Source organism: Pipistrellus kuhlii, unplaced genomic scaffold (assembly GCF_014108245.1).
Source record: "Pipistrellus kuhlii isolate mPipKuh1 unplaced genomic scaffold, mPipKuh1.p scaffold_m20_p_33, whole genome shotgun sequence".
NCBI lineage: Eukaryota > Metazoa > Chordata > Mammalia > Chiroptera > Vespertilionidae > Pipistrellus > Pipistrellus kuhlii.
In genome coordinates this window covers 4,438,327-4,466,256 of record NW_023425533.1, presented here as the reverse complement: position 1 = coordinate 4,466,256, position 27,930 = coordinate 4,438,327, and the positions used below count along the sequence as shown (strand labels likewise).

The following is a 27,930-nucleotide window of genomic DNA, read 5'->3' as shown; positions in this document are numbered from 1 at the left end:
TTATGATCTCTGAATGCATAATAATCTGGCCACTCAGTGTATATACTATATAATAAAAGGCTAATATGCCAATTGTCCCCTCAACAAATGAATATAATTGACATTTACATAACACAGTTGGGGGTGATCAGGCTGGCAGGGGGGCGTTTGGGGGCAAGCAGGCTGGCTGTGAGGGGAAGTTGGGGGCTGGCGGTGGGGGGAAGTTGGAGGCTGGCAGGCAGAATGGTTAGGGGCACTCAGGAAGGCAGGTGAGCGGTTAGAAGCCAGCAGATTGTGAGAGGGGTGTCTGACTGCTGGTTTAGGCCCAATCACTGTAAATTGGCAGTAGGATATCCTTCGAGGGGTTCCTGATTGGAGAGGGTGCAGGCCTGGCTGAGGGACACCCTCACTCTGTGCATGAATTTTGTGCACCAGGGCACTAGTATCATAATTAAAATGTGGAAAATTAAAGACAAAAGAGAATCTTAAAGGCAGCAAGAGAAAAGCAATTTGTTACCTACTAAGGAGCTCCCATAAGACTGTCAGATGATTTCTTATCAGAAGCTCTACAGGGAATGACATGAAGTACTCAAGGTAATGAAAAGCAAGGATCTGAAACCAAGATTACTATATCCAACAAGGCTACTGTTCAAACTAGATGGCGAAATAAAGATCTTAAAAAAAAAAAGGGCCTAAGGAGATTATCACCACCAAAACAAGAATGAGAAGAATGCTAAAGGGACTGCTGTAATGAGAAGAAGAAATATGTATTGAGAGAAACATAGGCGTACAGAATTAAAATAGCAATAAATAAGTACCTATTAATAATAACCTTAAATGTAAATGGCTTAAATCAAGCATGTCAAACTCAAAGGCCAACATGGGCTAAATAAACAAGTTTTAAGTTTATGTGGGCCACAAAAAAAAAAAGCTTCAATTTTCATAGAAATGTAGGTTTATTTTGAGAGATATGCTGAATACCCAGGACTGAAATAAATGAGTAATTGTTAACATAAAATAATAGAACATTATAATAAAGTTATTATTTTTTCTTGAACATTAACTTATCAGACACTGAATAACTACACAAATTAATAAGCATAATACAAATAAACCTATTTTTCTTGTTGTTCAAAAGTGAAATATTTCTTGTTGCACACACCAAACAAGTCAGTCCAAGACTAATGATGTCGCAATTGGCTGCTAAAATATTCACTGCTAGTATTAGTGGAGAGAATAGGTGCACCTGCATGTAAGGTGCATAAGGGAAATGAATGCAACACATTATAGTAATCATTCATTAGTGAGTGTTGTAGTTCATTATTAATAATTATGTATAATAGGATATTGTAAAAATTAAGTTACTAGAATTTTAAAAAAATATATTTTATTGACTTTTTACAGAGAGGAAGGGAGAGGGATAGAGAGCTAGAAACATCGATGAGAGAGAAACATCAACCAGCTGCCTCCTGCACACCCCCCACCAGGGATATGCCCACAACCAATGTACATGCCCTTGACCAGAATTAAACCTGGGACCTTTCAGTCTGCAGACCGATGCTCTATCCACTGAGCCAAAGTGGTTTCAGCTAGAATTTTTTATTAAAATATTTCTTACATACTGTTACATTAGCTGGGCCGCATAAATATTTGTTGTGGGGCACATGGGGCCTGCGAGCTGTGAGTTTGACATGCTTGGCCTAAATGCTCCCACCAAAGACATAGGGTTGTTTAATGGATATAAAAATATGATCCAATTCTATGAAGTTTACAGGACACCCACCTCAGAACAAATGACTCATACAGGATGAGAGTGAAGGGATGGAAAAATTTTTTCCATGCAAATGGATATGAAAAAAAGCTGGGATAGTAATACTCATATCTGACAAAACAGACTTCAAAATGAAGGCCATAACAAGAGACACAAAAGGCCACACATAATACTAAAGGGATCAATTCAAGAAGAGGATATAATCCTGGTAAGCATATATGTACCCAATATAAGAACACCTAAATATATATATTTTTAAAACTTTTAGGACTTTAAGGGGGAGATCGACAACAATAAGTCATTATAGCGGACTTGAATACCCTGCTGACTTCACTGGATATATCTTCTGGACAAAAAATTTACAAGGAAACAGTGACTCTAAATGACACATTGGATTAGATGGATTTTATTGACATTTAGAGAACATTTCACCCCAAAGCTGTAGAATATACATTGTTCAAGTGACATATGGATCATACACAAAGATAGACCCATGTTAGGTCACAAAACAAGGCTCTACAAGTTCAAGAAAATAGAAATCATATCAAACATCTTCTCAGATCACAAGGGAACGAAATTAGAAATCATCTATAGTAAAAAAAATCAAAGCATTCAAATACATGGATGCTAAATAGCAAGTTATTAAACTATAAATGGGTTACCAATGAGATTAAAAACAAACAAATAAACAAATAAATAAATAAATTTCTGGAAACAAATGAAAATGAACACACAACAACCCCAAATCTATAGGACACAGCTAAAGCAGTCCTGAGAGAGAAGTTCATAGCACTATAGGCCTAGCTCAAAACACAATAAAAATTAATAATAAACATTTTAACCCTACAAGTTAAAGAATTATAAACATAACAAAATGGAAAGTCCAGCCGAAACCGGTTTGGCTCAGTGGTGGAGCGTTGGTCTGTGGACTGAAAGGTCCCAGGTTCGATTCTGGTCAGGGGCATGTGCTTTGGTTGCAGGCACATCCCCGGTGGGGGGTGTGCAGGAGGCAGCTGGTCGATGTTTCTCTCTCATGGACGTTTCTAGCTCTCTGTCTCTCTCTCTCTTCCTCTCTGTAGAATATCAATAAAATATATATTTTTTAAAATGGAAAGTCCAGAGTAAGTAGAATAAAGGGAATAATAAAGATTAGAATATAAATAAATGATATAGGGACTAAAAAATACAAAAATATCAAACAAAGAACTTATTCTTTGAAAAGATAAACAAGATTGATGAACTATTAACCACACACCTCAAGAAACAAAAAGACAAGATCCAAATAAAATCTGAAAGAAAAACAAAGGAGTAATCACTGACACCACAGAAATATAAGGATTGTAAGAAAATATGAACAATGATATGCCAAAAAGGGGGACAATGTGGATGAAATGGACAAATTCCTTGGGAAATACAATCTCCAAAAAGTTAAACAAGAAGAATCATAAAACCTAAATGGGCCAATAACAACTGATGAAATAAAAACTAATAAAATAAAAAAGAAGTAAAGAAAAGAAAAGAAAAAAAGCCCTGGTTTGGATGGCTTCACAGGGGAGTTTTACCAAATATTCAAAGAAGAACTATAAACTACACTCCTCAAAGTATTCCAAAAAACCATAAAAGAAGGACTACTTCCAAGCTCTTTTTATGAAGCCAGTATTATCCTAATTGCAAAACCAGATAAAGACACTACAAAGAGAAAATTATAGATCAATATCCCTGATGAACTTAGATGCTAAAATCCTCATAAAAATATTAGCAAATCAGACCCAGCAATATATTAAGAAGATCATAAACCTTGACAAAGTGGGATTTATTCCAGGAAGGCAAGGCTCATACAATATTCACAAATCAATAAATGTGATACATCAAATAACAAACTGAAAGACAAAAATTACATGATCATATCAATAGATACATAAAAAGCATTAGACAAAATCCAACATTGATTTTTGATAAAATTTCTCAGCAAAGTGAAAATAGAGGAATCATATCTAAACATAATAAAGGCCACATACGATAAGCTATATATATATACAGTGAATATCACACTCAAGGGGAAAACTACAACAATTTCCCCTAAGAACAGGAACAAGACAGAGATGGCCAACTTTACCACTCTTATTCAACATAGTACTGGAAGTCCTATTCACAAGAAGAAGAAATAAAAGGGATCCAAATTGGAAAGGAGGAAGGAAATCTCTCATTATTCACAGATTACATCATATTGTACAAAGAAAATCCTAAAGACTCCACCAAAAAAAATAGTAAAGTTAATAAAGGAATTCGACAATGTAGCAAGATTCAAAATCAACACTCCAAAATCCTTGGCTTTTTTATATACCAACAACGAACTCTCAGAAAGAGAAACTAAACACAATCCCATTTACCATTGCAACAAAAAAATTAAAATGCTTAGGAATAAACTTAACCTTGGAGATAAAAAAACTTGTACTCGGAAAACTTGTACATTGAAAAAAGAGATAGTGAAATATATAAACAAATGGGAGACAACCATGTTCATGGATTGGTAGAATTAATATCATTAAAATGTCCATACTACCAAAAGCAATCTACAGATTTAATGCAATCCCTATTAAAATACCAACGGCAAATTTCACAGATATAGAACAATTGCTTCAAACATTTATATAGAACCAAAAAATGCCAAATGGCCACAGCAATCTTGAGAAAGAAGAACAAAGTTGGAGGAATTGCAATATAAGATATCAAGTTATACTATTGATATAAAGCCACTATAATCAAAACAGCCTGGTACTGGTACAAGAACAGGCATATAGATCAAAGGAATAGAACAGAGACCCCAGAAATGAACCCACACCATTACACTAAATTAATATTTGACAAAGGATGCAAGAACATACAATGAAGTCAAGACAGTCTCTTCAATAAGTGGTGCTGGGAAAATTGGATAGATACACACAAAAATATGAAACTAGACTACCAACTTACACCTTACACAAGAATAAACTCAAAATGGATAAAAGACTAAAATACTAGTATAAGACAGAAAACCATAAAAATCTTAGATGAAACCATAGGCAGCAAAATCTCAGACATCTCTCATAGCAATATACTACAATAGTATTTTCAGACACATTTCCTAGGACAAAGGAAACTAAGGAGAAAATAAACAAGTGAGACTACATTAAAATAAACGGCTTCTGCAATGCAAAAGAAACCATCAACAAAATGAAAAGAGAGCCCACTATATGTGAGAACATATTTGGCAATGATACATCTGATAAAGGATTAATATCCAAAGTATATAAGGAACTCATAAAACTCAACAAAAGAAGACCAACAATCTAATAAGAAATGGACAAAGAACTTAAATAGATAAATTCTCCAAAGCGACACACTGATGGCCAAAAGACATATGAAAAAATGCTCAAAGTCACTGATCATCAGAGAGATGAAAATTAAAATGACACTGAGGTATAAACTCACACCTGTCAGAATGGGTACCATCAACAAATGACAAGTGCTGGCGAGGATGTGGAGAAAGGGGAACCCTTGTAAACTGCTGGTGGGAATGCAGATTGGTATAGTCATTATGGAAAAACAGTATGGAATTTTCTCAAAAAAGTAAAAAATGGAACTCCCACTTGACTCAGTGATCCCATCACTTCTAGAAATATATCATAAGAAACCCAAAACATCAATCAGAAGGGACATATGCACCCCTATGTTCATAGCAGTACAATTTTCAATAGCTAAGATCTGAAAACAGCCTAAGTACCCATCAGTAGATTAGTGATAAAAAAGCTGTGGTAAATTTATACCAGGGAATACTATGCAGCAGTATAAAAAAGGGTCTCTTACCCTCTGAGACAGCATGGAGGGACTTATGCTAAGTGAAATAAGCCAGTCAGAGAAAGATAAGTATTACATGATTTCACTCATATGTGGAACCTAATGAACAAAATAAACTGATGAACAAAATAGATACAGAGACATAGAAGCATAGAACAAACTGCAGAATTTCAAAAAGAAGGAGGGGGAGAGTGGGTGGGTGGGAAGAAATCAACCAAAGAACTAATATGCATATATATATATATATATATATATATATATATATATATATATATATATCCATGGACAGATAAAGGGTGTTGAAGGCCTGGGGCAAGGGGCAGGGTGGGCTAGAAGAGGTGAATGGGGGGAAAGAGGATCATATGTAATGCCACCAACAATAAATATTTAATTTTAAAAAGTAGCATCAACAAATTCAAGAAAGTTGAAATTATACCAAGTATATTTTCTGACCATGATGCCTTAAAATTAGAAATCAACTGCACAAAAGAAGTAAAGAAACCCACAAATACCTGGAGATTAAACAACATACTATTAAAAAAAATGACTGGGTGAAAGAACAAATAAAATATGAGATTAAAATTTATACAGAGACAAAAAAGAATGACAATATAACATCAAAACTTCTGGGATGCAGCAAAAGCAATAAAAAGGGGGAAGTTATTACAGGCCTATCTCAAGAAACAAGAGAAATCCCAAGTAAACAATTTAATATCACATGTTAAAGAACTAGAAAAGGAAAAACAAAAGCAATCCAAAGAAAGCAGAAGAAAAAAAAATTAGAGCAGAATTGAATGAAATATAGAACAAAAAGATTATACAAAAAATAAAACAAAGAGTTAGTACTTTGAAAAGATTAATAAAACTGACAACCCCTTGAATAGACTCACTATGGGGAAAAGACCCATATAAACAAAATCAGAAATGAGAGAGGAGTCACAGATATTCAAAGGAGCATAAAATATTATGAAAGAATAAATGCCATCAAATTCAATAACCTAGAAGAAATGGATAAGTTCCTAGAAATGTATAACCTTTCTAGACTAAATCATGAACTGGAAAATCTAAATAGACCAATCAGCAGTGAGGAAATAGAAATAACCATCAAAAACCTCCCAGAAAACAGGAATTCTACCAAACATTCAAACAATACTTAAAACATATCCTTCTTAAATTAAAAAAAAAAAGAAGAATTGAAGAAGAGGCAATACTTCCTAACACATTCTATGAGACCAATATAACCCAATGAAATTGGATTAATTGGATTACAATTTTATACCAAAACCTGGCAAACATAAAACAAAAAAGAAAACTACAGACCAATATAAGTGATGAATACAGATGCAAAAACCCTAATAAAATATTAACTAATCAAATACAACAGTACATCCAAAAAATAATACATCACCATCAAGTGGGCTTCATTCCAGGGGCACAAGGATGGTTTAGCATTCACAAATCAATCAACATAATACATCACATTAACAAAAGAAAAGATAAAAATCATATGATCTTGTGTATATATATCTCTCTATATATATCTATATCTATATATATATATATATATGTATTGAAAAAAGCATTTGATAAGATACAATATCAATTTATGATTAAAACACTCAATAGGAAAAGAAGGAAAGTACCTCAACATAATAAAGACCATATATGATTAACCTTCAGCCAATATACAGTAATACTCAATGATGAAAAACTGAAAACTTTTCCTTGAAGATCAGGAACAAGACAAGGATGTCTACTCTCACTACTCTTATTCAACATAGTGCTGTAAGTCCTAGCCAGAGTAACAAGGCAGGAAAAAGAAATAAAAGGCACCCAAATTGGGAAGGGAGAAATAAAACAATCACTTTTTGTGAATGATAAGATCCTGTGTATAGAACACCCTAAAGACTCCACCAAAAGAACTATTAGAAACAATAAACAAATGCAGTGAAGTTGCAGGATACAAAATCAATGTGCAAAAATCCATTGCCTTCCTGTATGCTAACAACAAAACTACCGAAAAAGAAATGAAAAAAAACAATTATTTTTGTAATCGCAACAGAAAAAATAAAATACCTAGAATAAACTTTAAAAAAAGATGAAAGACCTATGTACTGAAAATTACAAAACATTAAAAGAGATTGAAAAAAATACAAGAAACGGGAACAAATTTCCATGTTCATGAATGGGAAGAATCAACATAGTTAAAATGGCCATATTACCCAAAGCAATATACAGATTTAATGTAATCCCCATAAAAATCCAAATGTTATTTTTTAAATATATTTTTTATTGATTTTAAAGAGGAAGGGAGAAGGAAGGAGAGATAGAAACATCAACGATGAGAATCATTGATTGGCTGCCTCCTGCATGCCCTTCCTAGGGATTGAGCTGGCAATCCAGGCATATGCCCTTGACTGGAATTGAACTTGGAACCCTTCAGTCCATAGGCCAATGCTCTGTCCACTGAGCCAAATTGGTGAGGGACCAATGTCATTTTTTAAAGAAAAAAAGAAAAAGAAACCATCAGATTTGTATGGAACCACAAAAGACACCCAAAAGCCAAAGAAATCCTGAGAAAAAAGAATGAAGCTAGGGTATCACCCTACCTGACTTCAAATTATACTCCAGAGCTATGATAATCTGCATGCTATTGGCAGAGAAGCAGACACACAGAATAGAGAGCCCAGCTATAAAACCACATACATATGGGCAGATAATTTCCAACAAAGGATCCAGAAACACACAATGGAGTAAAGATAGTCTCTTCAATAAATGGTGCTAAGAAAAGTAGAAAGCCACATGCAAATGAACAAAATTGAATTATAATTTGTCCCCATGTACAAAACTTAATTCAAAATAAATCGAAGACCTAAATATAAGACCCAAAATAATAACTTACATAGGAGAAAACATAGGAATCAAACTTATGGACCTTGGTTGCAGAGAACATTTTATGAACTTGATCTCAAAGGCAAGGGAGGTAAAGGCAAAAATAAATGAATGGGACTATATCAAACTAGAAAGCTTCTTCACAGCAAAAGAAACTGACAACAAAACAAAGAGTCAGCCAACCATATGGGAGATATTTGAAAACAATAGCTCAGATAAAGGTTTAATTTCCAAAATATTTAATATATAAAGAACTCATAAAACTCAACACCAAAAAAACAAATAACCCAATCAAAAAGTGAGCAAAGGACCTGAAAATGCACCTCTCCGAAGGAGACATCTGAATAGCAACTAGTTATATGAAAAGATGTTCAACCTCCCTGGCAATTAGGGAAATACCAATAAAAAGTACAATGAGATACCACCTCACACCTGTAAGAGTGGTCATTATAGATAAGACAAGCAATAATAAGTGTTGTAGAGGTTGTGGAAAAAAGGGAACCCTCAACCACTGCTGGTGGGAATGTAGACTGATACAACCACTATGGAAAGCAGTCTGGCAATTTCTCAAATAATTAAGAATACAGCTACCATATGGCCCAGCAATCGTTCTCCTGGGTATATGCCCGAAAAACTCAAAATCATGTATTCACAAAGATATATGATCCCCTATTCACAGTGGCCAAGACATGGAAACAACCAAGTGTCCCACGATAGAGGACTGGATAAAGAAGGTCTGGTACACCTACACAATGGAATAGTACTCAGCCATAAGAAAGGATGAAATAGTGCCATTTGCAACAACATGAATGGACCTTGAGAACATTATGAAAAGTGAAATAAATCAGACAGAAAAAGTAAAGAACTAGGAGGAGCAGCAGCGAGCCCAGCGGCGGCAGCAGCAACCATGGCAGGGGAAAAGTTGGAGCAGTGCCAGCGGCAGGCGGACGAGGTGACGGAAATCATGCTCAACAACTTTGACAAGGTCCTGGAGCGCGATGGGAAACTCTCGGAGCTGGAGCAGCGTTCAAACCAACTCCTGGACATGAGCTCAGCGTTCAGCAAGACAACCAAGACCCTGGCCCAGAAGAAGCGATGGGAGAACATCCGTTGGCGTGTCTGTTTGGGGCTGGTGGTGGGCGGTGGCCTGCTCATCATCCTGATTGTGTTGCTGGTCATCTTTCTCCCACAGAGAAGTGAGGGCAGCAGTGGCCCACAGGCCCAGGACTCAGGTCCTGCCTCGAGCCCTGGGGGCTGACCCACTTGGGCCTGGAGAGGCCGAATGGCCACACTGGCTGATTCTGGTCCCCAAAGAACATTGGCACCTGCTCCTATCTGAGCCACCCGAGTGAGCGCCTGAAGGCAGCTCCAAAGTGTGCACCTTTGCATCTCCCATCACGCCACTGACTGGCCCTGAGGGCAACCTGCTGCACTGGCCACGCCAGCCCAGCCCCACTTGGAGCTCAGTAAACACTGCTGCTTGGTTAAAAAGTAAAAAAAAAAAAAAAAAAAAAAAAAAAGTAAAGAACTATATGATTTCACTCATATGTGGGATATAAAACTGAAACTTGTGAATACAAACCGCAGTGTGGTGGCTGCCAGAGGGAGAGGGTAGGGGGGAAAAGGGTCCTAATATATGGTGATAGGAGAAGATTTGCCTTCAGGGTGGTGGGCACATGGTGCAATATACAGATCTTGTAACACAGAAGCCCACACCCGAAATCTGTATGTTCATGTTGTACAATGTCACCCCAATAAATTTAATTAAAAAAAAAAAAAGAGCCAAGACCGGTTTGGGTCAGTGGATAGAGTGTTGGCCTCCGGACTGAAAGGTCCCGGATCGATTCCAGTCAAGAGCATGTACCTTGGTTGTGGGCACATCCCCAGTGGGGGTGGTGCAAGAGGCAGCTGATCGATGATTCTCTCTCATCGATGTTTCTAACTCTCTATCCCTCTCTTCCTCTCTATGAAAAATCAATAAAATATATTTAAAAAGAAAAAAAAAAAAGAAAGCTTAAAAAAAAAGACAATAACATGGTTTGGAGAGGATTTGGTGAAATTATACCCTCCAACTCTGCCAATGGGAATGTAAACTGGTGCAGTCATTTTGGAAAACAGTCTGGCAGCTTCTGACAATCAATACCAATCCACTCCTAGGTATACACCAGAAAAATGAAAACATACGTCCCCACATAAACTTGTACATGAATGCTTATTACATTATTATTCAAAATAGCCAAAAGGTAGAAACAACCCAAATGTTCATCAACTGAAGAATGGATAAACAAAATGTGGTTTATTCATATAATGGAATACTATTTGGCCATAAAAAGAAACAAAGGGCTAATGTAGGCTAAAACATGAATGACCCTTGAATACATTATGCTTAAGTGCAAAAAGCAAGCCACAAAAGACCATATGTTATATGATTCCATTTATGTGAAATGTCCAGAAAAGGCAAATCTATGGAGAAAGAAAGTGAATTTGTGGTTGCTTAGGACAAGAATGTGATTAGGAGGGGAATAGGGAATGAATATTAATGGCGACAGCATTTGTTTTAGGAGGGGCAAAAATATCCTAGGATTAAACTGTGTCAATGATTGCACAGGCGTGTGAATATCTATACTAATAAAAGGGTAATATGCTAATTAGACCGAGAGATCTGGACAAAGCCATAATGGTGGGGTAGAAGCAGAGGCAGTTAGGGGCGATCAGGCTGGCAGGGGAGGGCAGTTGAGGGTGATCAGGGCAGCAGGGTGGGGCAGTTAAGGGTGAGCAGGGCAGCAGGGGGTGCAGTTGGGGGCAATCAGACTGGCGGAGGGGGAAGTTGGGGGGTGGCAGCTTTGGGCAACCAGGCCAGTGGGAGGGGGGAGTTGGGGGTGAGCAGGCTGGCAGGGGAGAGAGTAGTTGTGGGCAAGCAGGCCAGCAGAGGGGGCAGTTAGGGGTGATCAGACCTGAAGAGCAGGCAGTTGGGGGTGGTCAGGCCTGAAGGGAGGGAGGAAGTAGGCAGGCAGGTGAGCACTTAGTAGCCAGTGGTCCCAGACTGTGAGAGGGATGTCTGACTGTTAGACATCCCCCAAAGGATCCCAGATTGGAGAGAGTGCAGGCTGGGCTGAGGGACACCCCCCTGCATGAATTTCGTGCACCGGGCCACTAGTTCTATATAATAAAAGCCTAATATGCTAAGTGTTTGGTCATCCAGTTGGCTATTCAACCAATCAAAGCATAATATGCTAAATACATGCTAAGGCTGCTCAACTGCTTGCTATGGCATGCACTGACCACCAGAGGGCAGAAGCTCTGATCAGTAGGTTAGCTTGCTGCTGGGGTCTGGCTAATCAGGACTGAGTGAGACAGACTAGATGCGCCCTGGAGCCTTCCTGTGGTCCCTCCCCAGCTGGCCAACCTCACATGTCCCTCCCTGGCCTGATCATGCACCGGTGGGGTCCCTTGGCCTGGCCTATGCCCTCTCACAATCTGGGACTCCTTGGGGGATGTCTGAGAGCCGGTTTCGGCCTGATGGCAGAAGGACTGGTCACTATTATGTGCACTGACCACTAGGGGGCAGATGCTCAACACAGATGCTCAGCCAGAAGCCTGGCTCATGGCTGGCAAGCCCAGCAGTGATGGCAGGAGCCTCTCCAGCCTTTGCAGCGGAGCTAAGGATGTCTGACTGTGGGCTTAGTAAGAAATCCTCCAAGGGCTCTGGGACTGCGAGAGGGCACAGGCCAGGCTGAGGGACCCCTCTCCCCCAGTGCATGAATTTTGTGCACCGGACCTCTAGTATTAATTATACTTAAAAACATTGAGTTGTGCCCTAGTTGGCTTGGCTCAGTGGATAGAGCATGGGCCTGTGGACTGAAGGGTCCCAGGTTTCATTCCAGTCAAAGGCACATGCCCTGGTTGCTGGGCTCAATCCCCAGTAGCTGGCGTGCAAGAGGCAGCTGATCAATGCTTCTCTCGTCATTGATGCTTCTATCTCCCTCTCCTTTCCTCTAAAATCAATAAACATATATTGAAAGAATAGTCTTGAAAAACAAACAAACCAAAACCACAAAAAAAATCATTGAGTAGTGTTTAAGTGGGTGAATTTTATGGCTTGGAAATTACATCTAAATAAAGCTGTTTGTTAAAAAGAAGCACATCACTGGACATATGATGAACTTTCAATCATAATAAAAAGAGCAAAAATATGTTCTGCTCTTAAAAGGACTTTGTCCCACATGGTCCTGTCAATCCCTCATAAGGTAAGTTCTATTATCATTCAGGGGTCCTCAAACTTTTTAAAGTGGGGGCCAGATCACGGTCCTTCAGAGAGTGGAGGGCCGGACTATATGAACTACTAATTCCTACTGTAACACCTCGGCTGCGCTCACTGCCCAAAAAACCTGGCGGGCCGGATCAGACTCCTCTGCGGGCCGCATGTGGCCCGCGGGCCGTAGTTTGAAGACGCCTGAAAGTGAATAGATGGGGAAACTGAGACTCTGTTTATATACCTTGCTCATGATCACACAACTAAGATACAGCAGAGTTGGGACTGGAACCCATGTCTCTCTAACTTTGGATCTCAAGCCCTTTGTTTTCAATAGACCACAGTGCCCCTCTAAATATAGTCAATGTAACCACATCTAGTGACTTCAATTTAGGCCTTAGTGGTTGTACCTAGGGAACTCAGGATCCGCTGGGGAATCACTTCTTGGCCTTTGGCTAAGATCAAGCATGGATGAGGTGTAGGAATAGTATGCAATGACTCTCTGAGATTTAAGAAAAGTGTTCTAGAGGAACACTGAGCCAGAAGCTTGAACTATCAGTTCAGGAAGTCTCTACCCTCAGGCATTGTTCCTAGGTCCTGGCAATGCACCTCGTGCTAATTACCTAAGAGATAGCTAAACAATCTCAGTCTGCTGCTATTAGAGGTAGCTCCCAGGAGCATTTCAAATAAGGTGGTTGTGACTCCTCTCAGACAAGGGCTAGAGGTCTAAGAGTGGCTTTCCTCCCTGCAAAATGGAAACATGTCTCAATACCAGGCTGTCAAGGCCAGGTGATATATAACTCACCACTTGGTACAGTGATTTCCAGATCTGAGCAGCAGCATGGGGGGAGGGGGCCAGCTGTGCAGAGAAGAAAATGTTCTTGGAGAAGCATAAATCTCCTCCAGACAGAAGGTTAAAATGCCAGTAAAGCCAGGTGCAGTTGGCTGATATCTGAGAAAGCATGCCTCCCAGATTGCAAATCTGCTGTAAATTGCTCATCAGTTTTCCCCACAGGAATCTCCTAGTCTAGCCCTCTGTATTCACCCACTCAGAAGACTGACTTAAAAAAATACTTTCAAAGAACAGGATGGTGATTCAATTGGAGCTATATTTAAAAACTATATTTCTCTCTCTCTCTCTCTCTCTCTCTCTCTCTCTCTCTCTCTCTCTCTCTCTCTCTCTCTCACACACACACACACACACACACACACACACACTCAACACAACATTGATAGAACTGACTTTCTTGGTCTTGCTGTGTTTTGCAGTCTGATGATTATTGGTCACAAGGACAAATGACCAAAAGGCCTTGTAAGAACCTCATGTCCTTTCTGAATCATAAAAAAAGAGTTTGCTATGTTTACTCTAGCTTTGTACTCTATGTATGTTGCTGAGTTTTAACTACGTGAAAATCTGTAAGCTATGCGTGGTGTATATAGTAGCAATTAACCAGAATATCTTATTCACCAGATCAAACTGTTTTCTAAACACGGGAGAAAATTTAGAGTGGAATCCTCCTCCAACTGTAACCCCAGTTAGGGCCCTGAAAGCCTTCATTTCCTGGATCCCCCCAGGATACAGGGAGCTCAAGGCAGGAGAGAGATGGCAGCTGCCTCTGGATTTCCAAACATCCCTTATAGGTGGAGAGTTGGCATTTGTCTGAGACTTTCTCAAAGTTGTGTCTTCAAGACCAGGTGTTGTTATGTTGTGTCATTTGAAATTTCCTCTATATAAATGCAAAGGCACTTACTGTATTGACATTATTCCTTTAATCATATTTCTGTATTCTCCCACTAGGTTGTAAGTTTTGTGAGGGCAAGGACCATGTCTGTTATTTACAGTTGTATCTGCAGTGCCTGACACATACATAATGAGTACTTGAGAAACAGTTGTTGAATGAATAAGTGAAATACCTACTTCAGGAAAACTGCTGATAAAGCCCAACAGGTAAAGCTTTCCACTTTCCCATTTTCCTTTTTTTTTTCTGTGTCTGAGAGAAGAGGTGATGCTTTGTCTTTCCCAGTTGGTGGTTTACCAGCATCGATCCTTTAAGCCCAGTAGGCTGAGCATTGAGATGGGTTAGCTGGCAGCCAGTAGCTGCTATGGGACAACACTATAGACCCTGCTAGGGAAACCAGGCTCTGACTAGACTGGTGTTCTATTGTCTGAGGTTGGCAGGATGACTGTTCCCTATAGGTCTTTACTAAACCACACCGGGGCTTTTGTTCTGGGTTGAAAGTGGGATCTGATGGAGGAAGCAATCTTAACTTTCATCAGGAACTGATGGCTCCTCACTGTAACCTGGGTGGAGTTCTCCTCAGTGTGCTGCTTGCTGTTGCAATTTCCTGTCCTTGGAACCATGGGATAAGATGTGCATACCAACCCCTGACAGGCTGACTCATGAGACTCATTCTGTCACACTTATCTTGAACCCTGTGTAGCTACTGTCAACCCAGTAACTAACAACCCTAAGGCCAATTACTGGGCCTAGGCATTGGCCCAAGCTCCTGGAGAAGTCAAGTGTTACAAACAGTGGGGACACCACAGTGGTCCATCTGGCTCCTGCATGGACAGAAGGCCCTGTACTAGAGGCAGCCTGAATCCCCTTAACTCTGTAGGCCCAATGCTGAGGATTCTCAGGAATCAGGGAAAGGCTCTAAAGTCATGTATAGCATTTAGATAAGCCTCCCTTCTGGGCTAGAAGAGAATCCAATGAAATTTATTTGCCTTTGGAAAAGCAACATGATTCAACATGGTGCAACTATTCCCATAGCAAGGGGAATACTTAATGAAGGAATTGGTTAGGGTGCTAGTAGGCTGACCAAAACCCTTTGGAAGGCAGGGTGACACTACAGAACCACCCCAGGAGCCTTCTTAAAATGAACCCCCAAACAACCCTCACTTGCACATCTGGTCCTCAGCTAAGCTCCAGGCTCTTCCTTCTGTCTTGCCTTTTCCCTTTCTCCCTCTCTATCCTGCTCAGTAAGGAGTATAATTTACTTAGGTGTGATGATAGAGAGGAAGGTCACAGGTGACAGTAATAATGCTAATACTGGCTTTGCCATAATTTAGCCATCAGAGGTTTCATAGTATATATGGCCACCCACTTTGAGCAATCCGCCTTGAGACATATGGCAATGTGGATCCCCAGGTTCTTAATATTCCAAGTCAGTTCTTTTGTTTATTTATGTGGCCTACATCATATGCCTTGGAGCCCCCTATCTTTCCTCAAATCTGTGTTTGGTGGATTGTCTTCTAATTCCTATGGGCAATGTTATGAGATGTAAACATGTGTTTGCTGTGATGTTCATTTTGAAGAAAATGAGGTGAGATGGTTTATGTGGATACACAGCCCACTGGGTGCTGGATCATCCATTAGGTATGTGCTTATATTCTCAAACTCCTCAATATAGGTCAGATGTGACCATGTTGCAAGGCAAGACATCCTTGAAGATAAATAGTTTAGCAGCAAGACAAGTAGGGTGAAGAGTCTTCGGCATGTGAGGAGGGCAACTACTGTGTAGTAAGTCTCATCTTCTACTTGTGATGTTTGGGTGCTGGGATGGGGAGAGCACTCATTGCGTGTATGTGAGTCTTGGGTATAATATGTGTTGTGACTGTTCTTTGGTCTCCTCCCATTTTGGTTTGGGGTGGCAGTATCTGGATTGGGCTGATTTCCCCCCAAATGCCCTGATTATGCCATCATCTGTTTGAGAGTTGCACTTGACTTTGTTCTTAATGGTCAGTCCCTCCAATGTCTAATATCCCTGCTGGCTATATATATTCTGTGCTTTCACACTCTTTCCTACCCCAACCTTCTGTGGCCTCTTACTTCAGGCAGCTATCAACCACCTTATGAACAAAAGAAAATTTTATATTTATTTTCAGCTTCCACTTTTAAAAAGTTAGAACACCCATGCATCTCTCCTTGATCAATGTACCTCTAAAGTTTTGCCTTAGATTCAATGATATTCCTTAATTGGTTCTCTATTTATTGCTTGTTTGCTATTTTTATCTTACTATCATTCAGACTCAATCACAATGTGTTGTTACAGGCATCCTTTGTGGGACAAGCCCATCAGAAAGCCAGCTGTCTTTCCAACTGGCTTGTGCCAAATGGGACACAGTGGTACAGCATCGGCTCCTGGCAAGTCAGGTGCTGGCAGAATGGAGTGAACTCTAAGGCAGTGGAGCTCCTCTCCCCATGTTTCCAGGGTTCAAAGGACTTCAACTAAAACAAAAATTGAGGTTGAGCCCTACCTGCCTTGATCATTGGAGGTGGAAGAGGCTGGTTGGTGGGCCTGGAGAAAACCATCTTCCTGGAATCCATCAGGAGGCGGCAGTACCCTGCAATCAGGCAGGCAAAATTGGTGGCTTCAGGCCACTCCATCAACAGCACCAGAGGCTGGGGGAGAGACAGGAAGAAACATGAGGACATGGGAAGGAAGAAAATAGGTTCAATTCCTGGAGAATGATAGTATAGAAAATATAATTTGCATGATTATGGGAACTATAGTTTCTGGATCAAAAATTGAAGCATATGTCCTGACAAATGATTTTTCTGATTTGAGAGTTAATTCATAGTAAACTCTTACCCAGGTATCAAAACTAAATCAACCTTATTTACACATTTAATGAACCACCTTTACTGAAGAAGACTGAAATTATTAAACATCATGTGACTGTCATGTGGCTTTTATTGGTGTTGTCAGGACTCAGAAGATGTTAAGGCCAGCTGAAAGCTGGGGTGAACCTAGGAGTGGGGAACATACTTCATAAGAAGTTCCTTGAATGCACAGCTCATCTCTATAACCATCTACAACACATAGAACAGCTCCTGGACATGGACAATCCGTGCAATCAAGTCCTCACTCTGCCTTCCAGGTCAAGGTCTTTCTGGTCTGTAGCCCTGCTCAGACCATCATGTTCTCCCCTTTTCCCTTGGTTTCCCAAAGTGTTCTCAAAATGTTAATTGGTGCTCTTTAAAATAATCCCTTGATCAAATACATGAGTGAAACCATGGGTTAAACACTATATAGATAATTGTACTTATGGAAATTATCAGATCCTTTAATATATTAATGTGCAGTTCCAACTTCAAGAGTGAGACTTCAGTATTCCAACTTTTCTAAAATGTTTTATTAAAAAAAAAATCTATTTTTTGCCCTGGCCAGTATTTCTTAATGGTTAGAACATTGGCTCGCACACTGAAGGGTCTCAGGTTTGATTCTGGGTCAAGAACATCTGCCTGGGTGGCAGGTTTGAAACCCTGCCCTATTGGTCCTGGCAAGTGTGGAAAGCAACCAATCAACGTGTGTATCTCACATGGATGCTCCTTTCTCTCTCCCTTCCTTCCACTCTCTCTAAAATATAAGTGGAAAAACTACCCTGGGGATTAACAACAGCAGCAACAACAAAAATAAAGTAAGCACCTTCTCTTGAAAAATATCTATTTTCATAAACCATCTTAAGGTGTTCTTAGGGTTTGTTTGTTTTTAACAGACTTTGGGAAATACTAGCATACTCTGTTGCCTCCATTCCTGACCTTAAATCAGTCAAATTAATCCTGGGATTACCTAGTTGACTACATCAGAGACCTGGCAATCATACACCAACAAAATAATATGAAAATAAATCAGCACATTTTCAATAAACCTTTGCAATATCTGTACTGTAATTAAAAAAAGAGTGTGTTTAATAAAAAAATGATAAAAAAAGAAAGTGTGGTTTGAAAATAAGTTTGGGTCAAATGGATATCAGCCATAAGAACATTGTACCTAGGACAGGGTAGTGGCTTCCAAATTAAGAGCACTGAAAACTGCACTGGCTGAAGAGGGGCCATTAGGTTGTGGGTGGCCTTGACTTTTGAGGATCCCCAAACTAGGCATTAAGAGCTGAAAGGATTAAGAGGATTAAATTAAGTTATATAAGAAGCAATATTTTTATAAGTAATTTAATCCTCATAAAATCTAAGAAAGTTACTGAGACATCTCATAATCCCTCTGTATATGCAAATAAGCCACAGGGGATACTCTTTAAAAATATAATTCTAAGCTTAATAAAAAAGGAGAAATTTTAAACTTTTGAAATCTCTTCCACCAATATTTACAGGGTAAACTAAAGATTGTTGTTGAAATACTAAATCTGATCATTAATATTGTCAACATAATTTAGAGAGTCATTGTAATATAGCTAGCTATTCAGCCACATGACAGTATCCAAACCTCAGTAGATTGCTTGGTTTAAGAAAGAAAGATTAAAACTTTTTGGGGGGCAATGGGTATGAGACATTTTATTGCTCTTATTTGGTTCTTTTTTTTAAATTTATTGTTTAAAGTATTACAATAGTAGTATATATCTTCTCCCCCCCATTGAACTTCCTCCATCCTCCCCACCCCATCATATGTCCTCATCTCACCCCCCAATGTCTTGTGTCCATTGGTTGTGCTTATATACATGCATACAAGTCCTTTGGTTGATTTATTTCTCCCACTTCCCAATACTCTCCAGCCTTCCCATTGTAATTTGAGTCTGTTCAATGCTTCACTGCCTCTGTATCTATCTTTTTGTTCATCAGTTATAATGTTCTTTATTTTCCATAAATGAGTGAGATCATGTGGTATTTTTCTTCCATTGACTGGTTTATTATTTCACTTAGCATAGTCCTCTCCAGTTCCACCAATGCTGTTCCTTCTTTTTTATAGCAGCATAGTATTCCATTTTGTAGATGTACCATAGTTTTCTAATCCACTCATCTGCTGATGGGCATTTAGGCTGTTTCCAAATCTTAGCTATTGTGAATTGTGCTGTTATGAACATAGGAGTGCATATATCCTTCCTGATTGGTCTTTCTAGTTTCTTGGGATATATTCCTAGAAGTGGTATTACTGGGTCAAATGAAAGTTCCATATTTAGTTTATTGAGGAAACTCCATACTGTTCTCAACAGTGGCTGCACCAGTCTGCATTCCCACCAGCAATGCACGAGGGTTCCTTTTTCTCCATATCCTTTCCAGCACTTGTCATTTGTTGATGATTGCCATTCTGACAGATGTGAGATGGTACCACATTATCGTTCTGATTTGCATCTCTCAGATAATTAGTGACTTTGAGCATGTTTTCCTATGTCTCTTGGCCTTCCTTCTATCTTCTTTCAAAAAGTACCTATTTAGGTCGGTTGCCCACTTTTTTATTGGATCATGTATCTTTCTTTTATTAAGTTTTATGAGTTCCCTGTAAATGTTGGAGATTAAACCTTTATCAGTGATAACATTTGCAAATGTGTTCCCCCATACAGTGGGCTTTCTTTTGTTGATGGTTTCTTTTGCTGTGAAAAAGCTTTTTATTTTGATGTAGTCCCATTTATTTACTTTCTCCTTAGTTTCCATTGCCCTAGGAGCGGTATCAGTGAAAAAATTGCTTTGGCATATGTCTGAGGTTTCACTGCCTGTGGATTCCTCTAGTATTTTTATGGTTTCCTGTCTTACGTTTAAGTCCTTTATCCATTTTGAGTTTATTTTTGTGTATGGTATAAGTTGATGGTCTAGTTTTCTTTCTTTCTCTTTTTCTTTCTTTCTTTCTTTTTCCTTTCTTTCTTTCTTTCTTTCTTTTATGGTCTAGTTTCATTTTTTTTTTTTTGCATGTATCTGTCCAATTTTCCCCACACCATTTATTGAAGAGACTGTCTTGACTCCATTGTATATTCATGCCTCTTTTATCAAATATTAATTGAGCATAGTGGTTTGGGTTGATATCTGGGTTCTCTATTCTATTCCATTGGTCTATATTTTCTTCTTGTGCCAGTGCCAGGCTGTTTTGAGAACAGGGGCTTTATAATGTACTTGAAATCTGGTATTGGGATCCCACCAACTTTTTTCTTCTTTCTCAAAATTGCTGTGGCTATTTGGGGTATTTTTATTCCAGATGAATTTTTGGAAAGTTCTTTCTAGGTCTGTGAAATATGCTGTTGGCATTTTAATGGGGAGTGCATTGAATCTATAGATTGCTTTCGGCAATATGGATATTTTGATGATGTTGATTCTACCAATCCATGAACACAGTATGTTCTTCAATCTGTTTATGTCTTCCTCTTTCTCTTTTTCCAGTGTTCTGTAGTTTTCCAAGTATCGGTTTTTTACTCCCTTAGTTAAGTTTATTCCTAGGTATCTTAATTTTTGTGTGTGTGTGTGATGGTAAATGGGATTGCTTTTTTAGTCTCTCTTTCTGTAAGTTCACTATTGGTGTATAGAAATGCCATAGATTTCTTGTTGTTAATTTTGTATCCTGCTACATTGCTGAATTCATTTATTAAGTCTAATAGTTTCTTGATGGAGTCTTTATTTTTTTTATATTTTATTTATTTATTTATTTATTTATTTTATACAATAACATGTCATCTGCAAATAAGGACAGTTTTACTTCTTTTCTAATTTGGATGCCTTTATTTCTTCTTCTTATCTAGTTGCAATGGCTAATACTTCCAGTATTATGTCAAACAGGAGTGGTGAGAGTGGGTATCCCTGTCTTGTTCCTGTTCCTATGGGGAATGGTTTTAGTTTTTTCCCATTGAGTATGATGTTAGTTGTAGGTTTATCATATATAGCTTTTATTATGTTGAGGTATGAGCCTTCTAGTCCCACTTTGCTGAGAGTTTTTATCAAAAATGGGTGTTGGATTTTGTCAAATGCTTTTTCTGCATCAATTGATATGACTATGTGGTTTTTATCTCTCAATTTGTTTATGTGATGTATCACATTTATTGATTTGTGGATATTGTACCATCCTTGCTTCCTGGGATAAATCCTACTTGGTCGTGGTGTATGACCTTTCTGATGTACTGCTGGATACGGTTTGCTAGAATTTTGTTGAGGACTTTGGCATATATGTTAATGAGGGGTACTGGCCTGTATTCGCTGTCATTGTGTTGTCCTTATCTGGTTTTGGTATTGGGGTGATGCTAGCTTTATAGAATGAGCTTGGAAGTGTTCCTTCCTCTTGAATTTTTTTGAAGAGTCTGAGAAGAAGTTTTACTTCTTCCTTGAATGTTTGGTAAAACTCCCCTGTGAAGCCATCAGGCCTGGGCTTTTCTTTGCCGGAAGCTTTTTAATGACTGCTTCAATTTCTTCCATAGTTATTGGCCTATTGAGATGTTTAGATTCTTCCTAATTGAGTTTTGGAAGGTTACATTTTTCTAGGAATATGTTCATTTCCAGTTTGTTGTCCAGTTTGTTGGAATAGAGTTGTTCATAGTATTTTTTAACAATCCTTTATATTTCTCTGGGGTTTGTTGTTATTATTCTGCTTTCATTTCTGATTTTATTTGTGTCCTCTCCCTCTGCTTCTTAGTGAGCCTGGTTAGAGGTTCATCAATCTTGTTTATCCTTTAGTATATGTGCTGCTGAAGCGAGTACGATCTTGTTTATCCTTTAAAAAAACTAGCTCTTGGTATTGTTGATCTTTTTGTCTCTATGTCATTTATCTCCACTCTAATCTTTATTATTTCCTTCTTTCTGCTTACACTGGGCTTTTCTTGTTGATCTCTTTCTAACTATTTGAGTTGTAGGGTTAGGTAATTTAATACCATTGTTTCTTGTTTTTTTTTTTGTTTGTTTGTTTGTTTTTTTGCAGTAAGCTTGTGGAGCTATGAAATTACCTTTCAAGACTGCTTTTGCTGTGTCCCATAGATTTTGGATTGTTGTGTTTTCATTGTCATTTGTTGCCAGGATGTTTTTTATTTCTTCCTTGATCCCTCTGGTTACACAGTTATTGTTTAATAGCATGCTATTTAGTCTCCATGTATTTGATTTCTTTGTATTGTTTTGATTGTAGTTAATTTCGTTTTATGCCACTTTGATCTGAATAGTTGCTTGATATGATTTCTTTCTTCTTGAATTTGGGGAGACTTTGCCTATGACTCAACATATAGTCTATTTTTGAAAATCACCCATGTGCACTTGAGAAGAATGTATATTCTGTGGCTTTGGAGTGAAATATTCTGAAGATGTTAGTTAATTCCATCTGACCTAGTGAGTCATTTAGTATTGATGTTTCTTTGCTGATTTTTTGTTTAGAGGATTTTTCCAATGGTAATAGTGGGGTATTAAAATCCCCTAATATGATTGTATTGCTGTAAATCTCTCCCTTGATATACTCCAGATGTATTTTTTATGTATTTGGGTGCTCCTATGTTGGGTGCATATATGTTTACTAGAGTTATTTCTTCTTGTTGGATTGTTCCTTTTAGTATTATGAAGTGGCCTTATCTATCTGTTTTTACATCCTTCACTTTGAGAACTAATTTTTCAGATAGAAGTATTGCTACCCCAGTTTTTTTTTTTTTTTTCATTTACATTTGCCTGAAAAACCTTTTTCCATCCTTTCACCCTCCGTCTGTGTGCATCTTTTTTTCTGAGGTGGGTTTCTTGTAGACAGAAGATATATTTGTCATGTTTTCTTATCCACTCAGTTACTCTATGTCTTTTGATTGGGGCATTTAATCCATTTACATTTAAAGTTATTATTGATAGGTACTTATTTGTTGCGATTTTTATTCTTTACCCCTGTGTTCCTTCTTTACTTCCTATTTCTTGGTTTTACAGCAGACCCTTTAGCATTTCATGCATTGCTGGTTTGGTGGTAATAAACTCCCTTTGTCCTTTTTTGTCTGTGAAGTTCCTGATTTCATCTTTTGATTGATAGCCTTCCTGGGTACAGTATTCTTGGATTCAGACGCTTCCTTTATATGACTTTTTATATTTCATTCCATTCCCTTCTGGCCTGATGAGTTTCTGTTGAGAAATCAGGAGCTAGTCTGATTGGGGTTTCTTTGTATGTAACTTTCTGTCTATCTCTGGCTGCTTTTAAGATTCTTACTTTGTCATTGGTGTTTGCCAGCTTAATTATAATGTGCCTTGGCATTGGTCTTTTGGGGTTCATTTTGTTTGGGACTCTGTGAACTTCCTGGATTTGTGTGGGCTTTTTCTTCCCTATATAAGGGAAGTTTTCTGTCATTATTTCTTCAAACAGGTTTTCTGTTCCTTGATCAGTTTCCTCTCCTTCTGGCACCCCAATTATATTGATGTTATTTTGTTTTGTGTTGTCCAAAAGTTCTCTTAGGCTCTCCTCCTGCTTTTTAAAATTTTTTTTTTTCTAGAAGCTCCTCTGCTTGGGTATTTTTTCCTACCTTGTCTTCTTGCTCACTTATGTGGACCTCTGCTTCTTCTACTCTAATGTTGATGCTTTCTATTGAGTTTTTTATAGCAACAATGTCATTTTTCATTTCTTCTTTGTTCTTCTTAATTTCCTCTTGGTTCTTACACATATAGTTACATTTGTCTTACATTCTTTCATCCACCTTATGATCACTTCTCTGAATTCTTTCTGTGATAGTTTGCTTGCATCCATTTCATTTACTTCCTTTCTTGGTGATGCTTGCTTTTCTTTCATATGTAGGCTGTTTCTTTGTCTCCCCATGATTTCCCTTCTCTGGGTGTCTGGTTATATAGTTCTATCTCTCCTGCATTGATTTAAAGGCACAAAATACAGCACAACAAGGCACAACGCAAGGCACTGAACAAAAATGTATTCATGATACTAATAACCCCAAATAAAGGTGGCTACCAGAGAAAAGAGAATTAAGGGATAAGGAAGAAAGAAGAAGAGAAAAAAGAAAAAAGTGCAAAAATGAAATTGCGAAGAGGAAAAAAAGTAAGAGAGAAAGAAAAGGAATTAAAAAAAAAGAAGGGAAAGAACTATTCATATGGGGAGAAAACTCCAATATAACAGCCACTAATCCCAACAAATTCCAGCAACATTTGTTGGGATTAGTGGTAAATGCAAAACTTCAAACAACAACTAATATCAAGCGAGGTGAGGGAAAACAGAAGCAAAAAAACAAAACAAAACAAAAATAAAAAGGTAAAGCAAAACAATCTCACAAACAAGCATAAAAAATATAATCAATAATCAAGCAAACAACAACAAAAGGACAAAGAGAGAAAAAATTGGATTGTGAAGAAAGAGAAGATAGAGGTATGTATGGACTTAGATCAGGGAATTGGAAATTAGATATATAAGTAGGGTGAAATTTTAATGGGGTAAAAAGAAGGAATAGGGAAAATGTAATGCAGGAATAGGGTAAGAGAAACAGGACAAGAAAATGGGAAAAGTGAGGAAGAGAGTGTTGGCATAAAGGTAAAATTGAGATAGAGTAAAATGATGTTAAAGGAAAGATGAAAATAGAATGTAGAATACTTACCCCCCCAAAAAATAGAGAAAATAAAATGACACTTAAAAAAAAAGGTAAAATAGTAGTAGTAATACTGATTGAAAATAAAAATGTAATAATTAAAAAGGTAAATTCAAATGAGGAAAAGAAAAAATTAGTTTCTTAAGTAATAGATGAAAAAATAAAAATGTTCAGTAGTGAAGATCATCCACTTCCTCTACTGTTCTGTTTGGCATGCCTGTTTCCTAGTCAGGATAGTATTGAAGTTCCCTGTGTTCCACTGTTCCTCAGTGTTTTAGGCCACAGTCCTGATTTTCAAGCAGGCAGTACTTCTTTGTTTCTTATACTCTTTTATTTATGTTTACACAAGAGTCAATTTGCGATTCAACCCCTGGGCGGCAGTGTTTCTGGGTTGATCTCCGGGTCTATAGGTCCTCTCTAGCTAGTGTTTAGATTTTGTTTTCCCTGTGGCACTTAATACCAGTTTGGAGGAATGGGCTGCCCCAGAGCTGGTTCTTTGATTGTTATTCCCTGCTCTGATCCCCAGGTTCCACAAAAACAACTTTCCCCTGCAATCTCTTAGAGTGTCCCCAATTGGGTGATCCTATGTATTAGGCTTAGTAATCAAAAGCAAGTATTTAAAGAGAAAGAGAGAGAGAGAGAGAGAGAGAGAGAGAGAGAGAGAAAAGAATCAGAGTAAGTGCATGAACTCTGGCCCTGCGGCACAAATCTGTGCAGTCTTTTTTCCCCTTGGGTATAAGTATCCAGCACACTGTTAAAATTTTTAGGCTTGCCTTTTGAGTCTAGTTCAGCTATAGGTTGTGTTTTAGAGTTCCCTTCAGTTAGCAGCCCTATGGATCCTCTTCTACATTCACGAATCATGCCAGCCCCAACAGCCACAGATTTTTCTGGGCTCAGACTTCCCCGGATCCTCCAGCTCCCACCATGTGCATTTTTCTCTCCTGCTTGGACCACAGACCTCACCATATCCCAGGTGAAATCTGACCTTTCTGTGAGAAGGTGCAGAACCCCTCTAAATTCGAGTGCTTGCACCACTTCGGGCCAGTTTTCCAAGGTTTGCAGCTGTTTACTGGGTACCACTGTTGTATATTCCTGGGAATTTCAGGCTTCCAACAACATCCACTCTTCAAGATGGTGCAGTCTCTGTGTCAGAGCCGGTCACTCTGGGAGTGATCCCAGCAGTAGTGGAGGCTGCCTGGTCAACGGACCCTGTCTGGCAATCAACCACAGTCCCCTGGAATATAGCTGTCCCTCAACTCACGAACAAACACTCCCTGTGTGACCATACAATCTCCTTTTGTTCTCTCACTCATGCACTATCTTGCAATCTGCCTTCCTGTCAGCAGCCATCTTCCTTCTGCCTCCAATAGTCTTCTGATTGAACTCCCTGCCTTCAGTCTCTACTCACTTCACTCGACTTCACCTCCATATTGCTACCGAAGTCATATTCTAAAATATGACTCTCTTTGTCGCTTAAAATTTTAAATAGCTCATCACATAAAACCCATTGCCTTCCATTGTCACATGCAGCCTTTCAGGATCTAGATCCAACTTACAGCTTCAAGCATATCTCCCACTAACTCTGCCTGTGCCCTCCTCCTATTAGAGCCCCTTGTCTTATGCTCCAGCAATGACACATCATTTACAATTTGCCAGAGTTGTCATGTTTTGCAGGCCTTCATAATTTAACCTATGCTGGCCCCTCTGGCTGAGATGTTCCTATACCCTACTCTGTCCACACAGCAAGCTGCTACACACTGGTTAAATGGCTCATAGATAGCAGGGCCTACACTCATCCCAGAACAGAGCCAACACAGTTCCTGACCTCATGACACTTACAATTTAGCAGAAAATAAGACATAAACCAAATAATCACAGAAATGAATATGATTGCAAGGTATGATAAGCACTATATAGGGAAAGTACATAGAGTCATCAGAAGATAGAATGCCATGGATCCATGTGTGGGTACAAATATGCACACATGTGACTATTTTGGTGGCAGAAAATGGAGAGAGTTTCTTTGAGGAAATGGCATTGGCTGAAAAATAGAATAAGGGATCATTTGACCAAAGTATAGGCTGGCTGGCTGGCTGGCTGATAGAAAAACTGATGGACTGCTGGCTTCAGGGAAGCCTGACCTACTGATGCCCTGGCTGACAAGCGTGGCTGCATGACAGGAAGAATGCCTAAAACCCCAATATCCTGACATCCTGACTAGTTAAACTGCCTGGCTGGCTGGTCAGCTAGCTAATAGACAGATGGGAGGTTAAGTGACTAACTGGCTGATTGATTTAATTGACTTCAGTTCTCTCTCTTATTTCTTAACCCAAATGTAGCCCAATGTCAGTAATAAAGCAGCACACAAGCAAAATCATGTGCACAGAGAGAACCAAGCACATCAGGAACCTCTCCTCTGCATCCTTGCACAGCCAACTGGACCCCAGCACAAGCCAAATGTAGCTTGTAAAAGGAACACAGATGCACTTTTGCCAGCAGAGTTAAAAATCAAATCAAAGGCAAACAAACAGGTTGGATATGTTTTCTTAGAAATCTTCAAAAACTAGTGTGTTTTTTAAAAAAATAGGATTTGAATGATCATGATGTTTAATATACTGCTTGTCACTACAGAAAGCACTAGAGCAATAAAGCTCCAACACAAGAATAGGAAACACATTGGGTCACAAGAGATCCCTTGGACATTCCTTTAATGGTTTCTTTTCTCCCCTTGTGTGTTTCTGTGGTAATGAGGCATGGGAATGGCCCAGTGCTATCTCAATCCCAGACTCCTGTCTCTTGAAGAAAGACATTTGAATACTACCTCAAATGTACTTCACTAAGAGCAAGAAAGCTGAGTGAAAACTGTAATTAAAAGTATGCCCAGGCCATCTTCACATGGAGAAGGAAAAAAGGAGAATGGAGTTGGAGGCATGGTCAAATAAGAGAAGGTAC

General features: G+C 38.7%; 2 protein-coding genes across 3 annotated transcripts in view; one reads left to right on the top strand and one right to left on the bottom strand.

Annotated features, from left to right (window-relative positions):
• FRMPD3 (FERM and PDZ domain containing 3) overlaps positions 1–27,930 on the bottom strand; it is a 119,494-nt gene that overhangs the window by 18,518 nt on the left and 73,046 nt on the right. For both annotated transcript variants that reach the window (XM_036460760.2, XM_045570470.1), the window contains one exon: positions 16,993–17,137. In XM_036460760.2, coding sequence (XP_036316653.1) covers positions 16,993–17,137 — 145 coding nt within the window. The remainder of the gene's footprint in view (positions 1–16,992; positions 17,138–27,930) is intronic.
• On the top strand, positions 30–9,999 carry LOC118731878 (vesicle-associated membrane protein 5-like). Its single transcript, XM_036460767.2, has 3 exons — positions 30–38; positions 174–178; positions 9,349–9,999. The coding sequence occupies exon 3, from the start codon at positions 9,387–9,389 to the stop codon at positions 9,735–9,737; it is 351 nt and encodes a 116-aa protein (XP_036316660.1). The 5' UTR covers positions 30–38; positions 174–178; positions 9,349–9,386; the 3' UTR covers positions 9,738–9,999.

Bases quoted from the DNA above. Each gene is read 5' to 3' on its own strand.
- LOC118731878 (XM_036460767.2), top strand. From the start codon at position 9,387: ATGGCAGGGGAAAAGTTGGAGCAGTGCCAGCGGCAGGCGGACGAGGTG.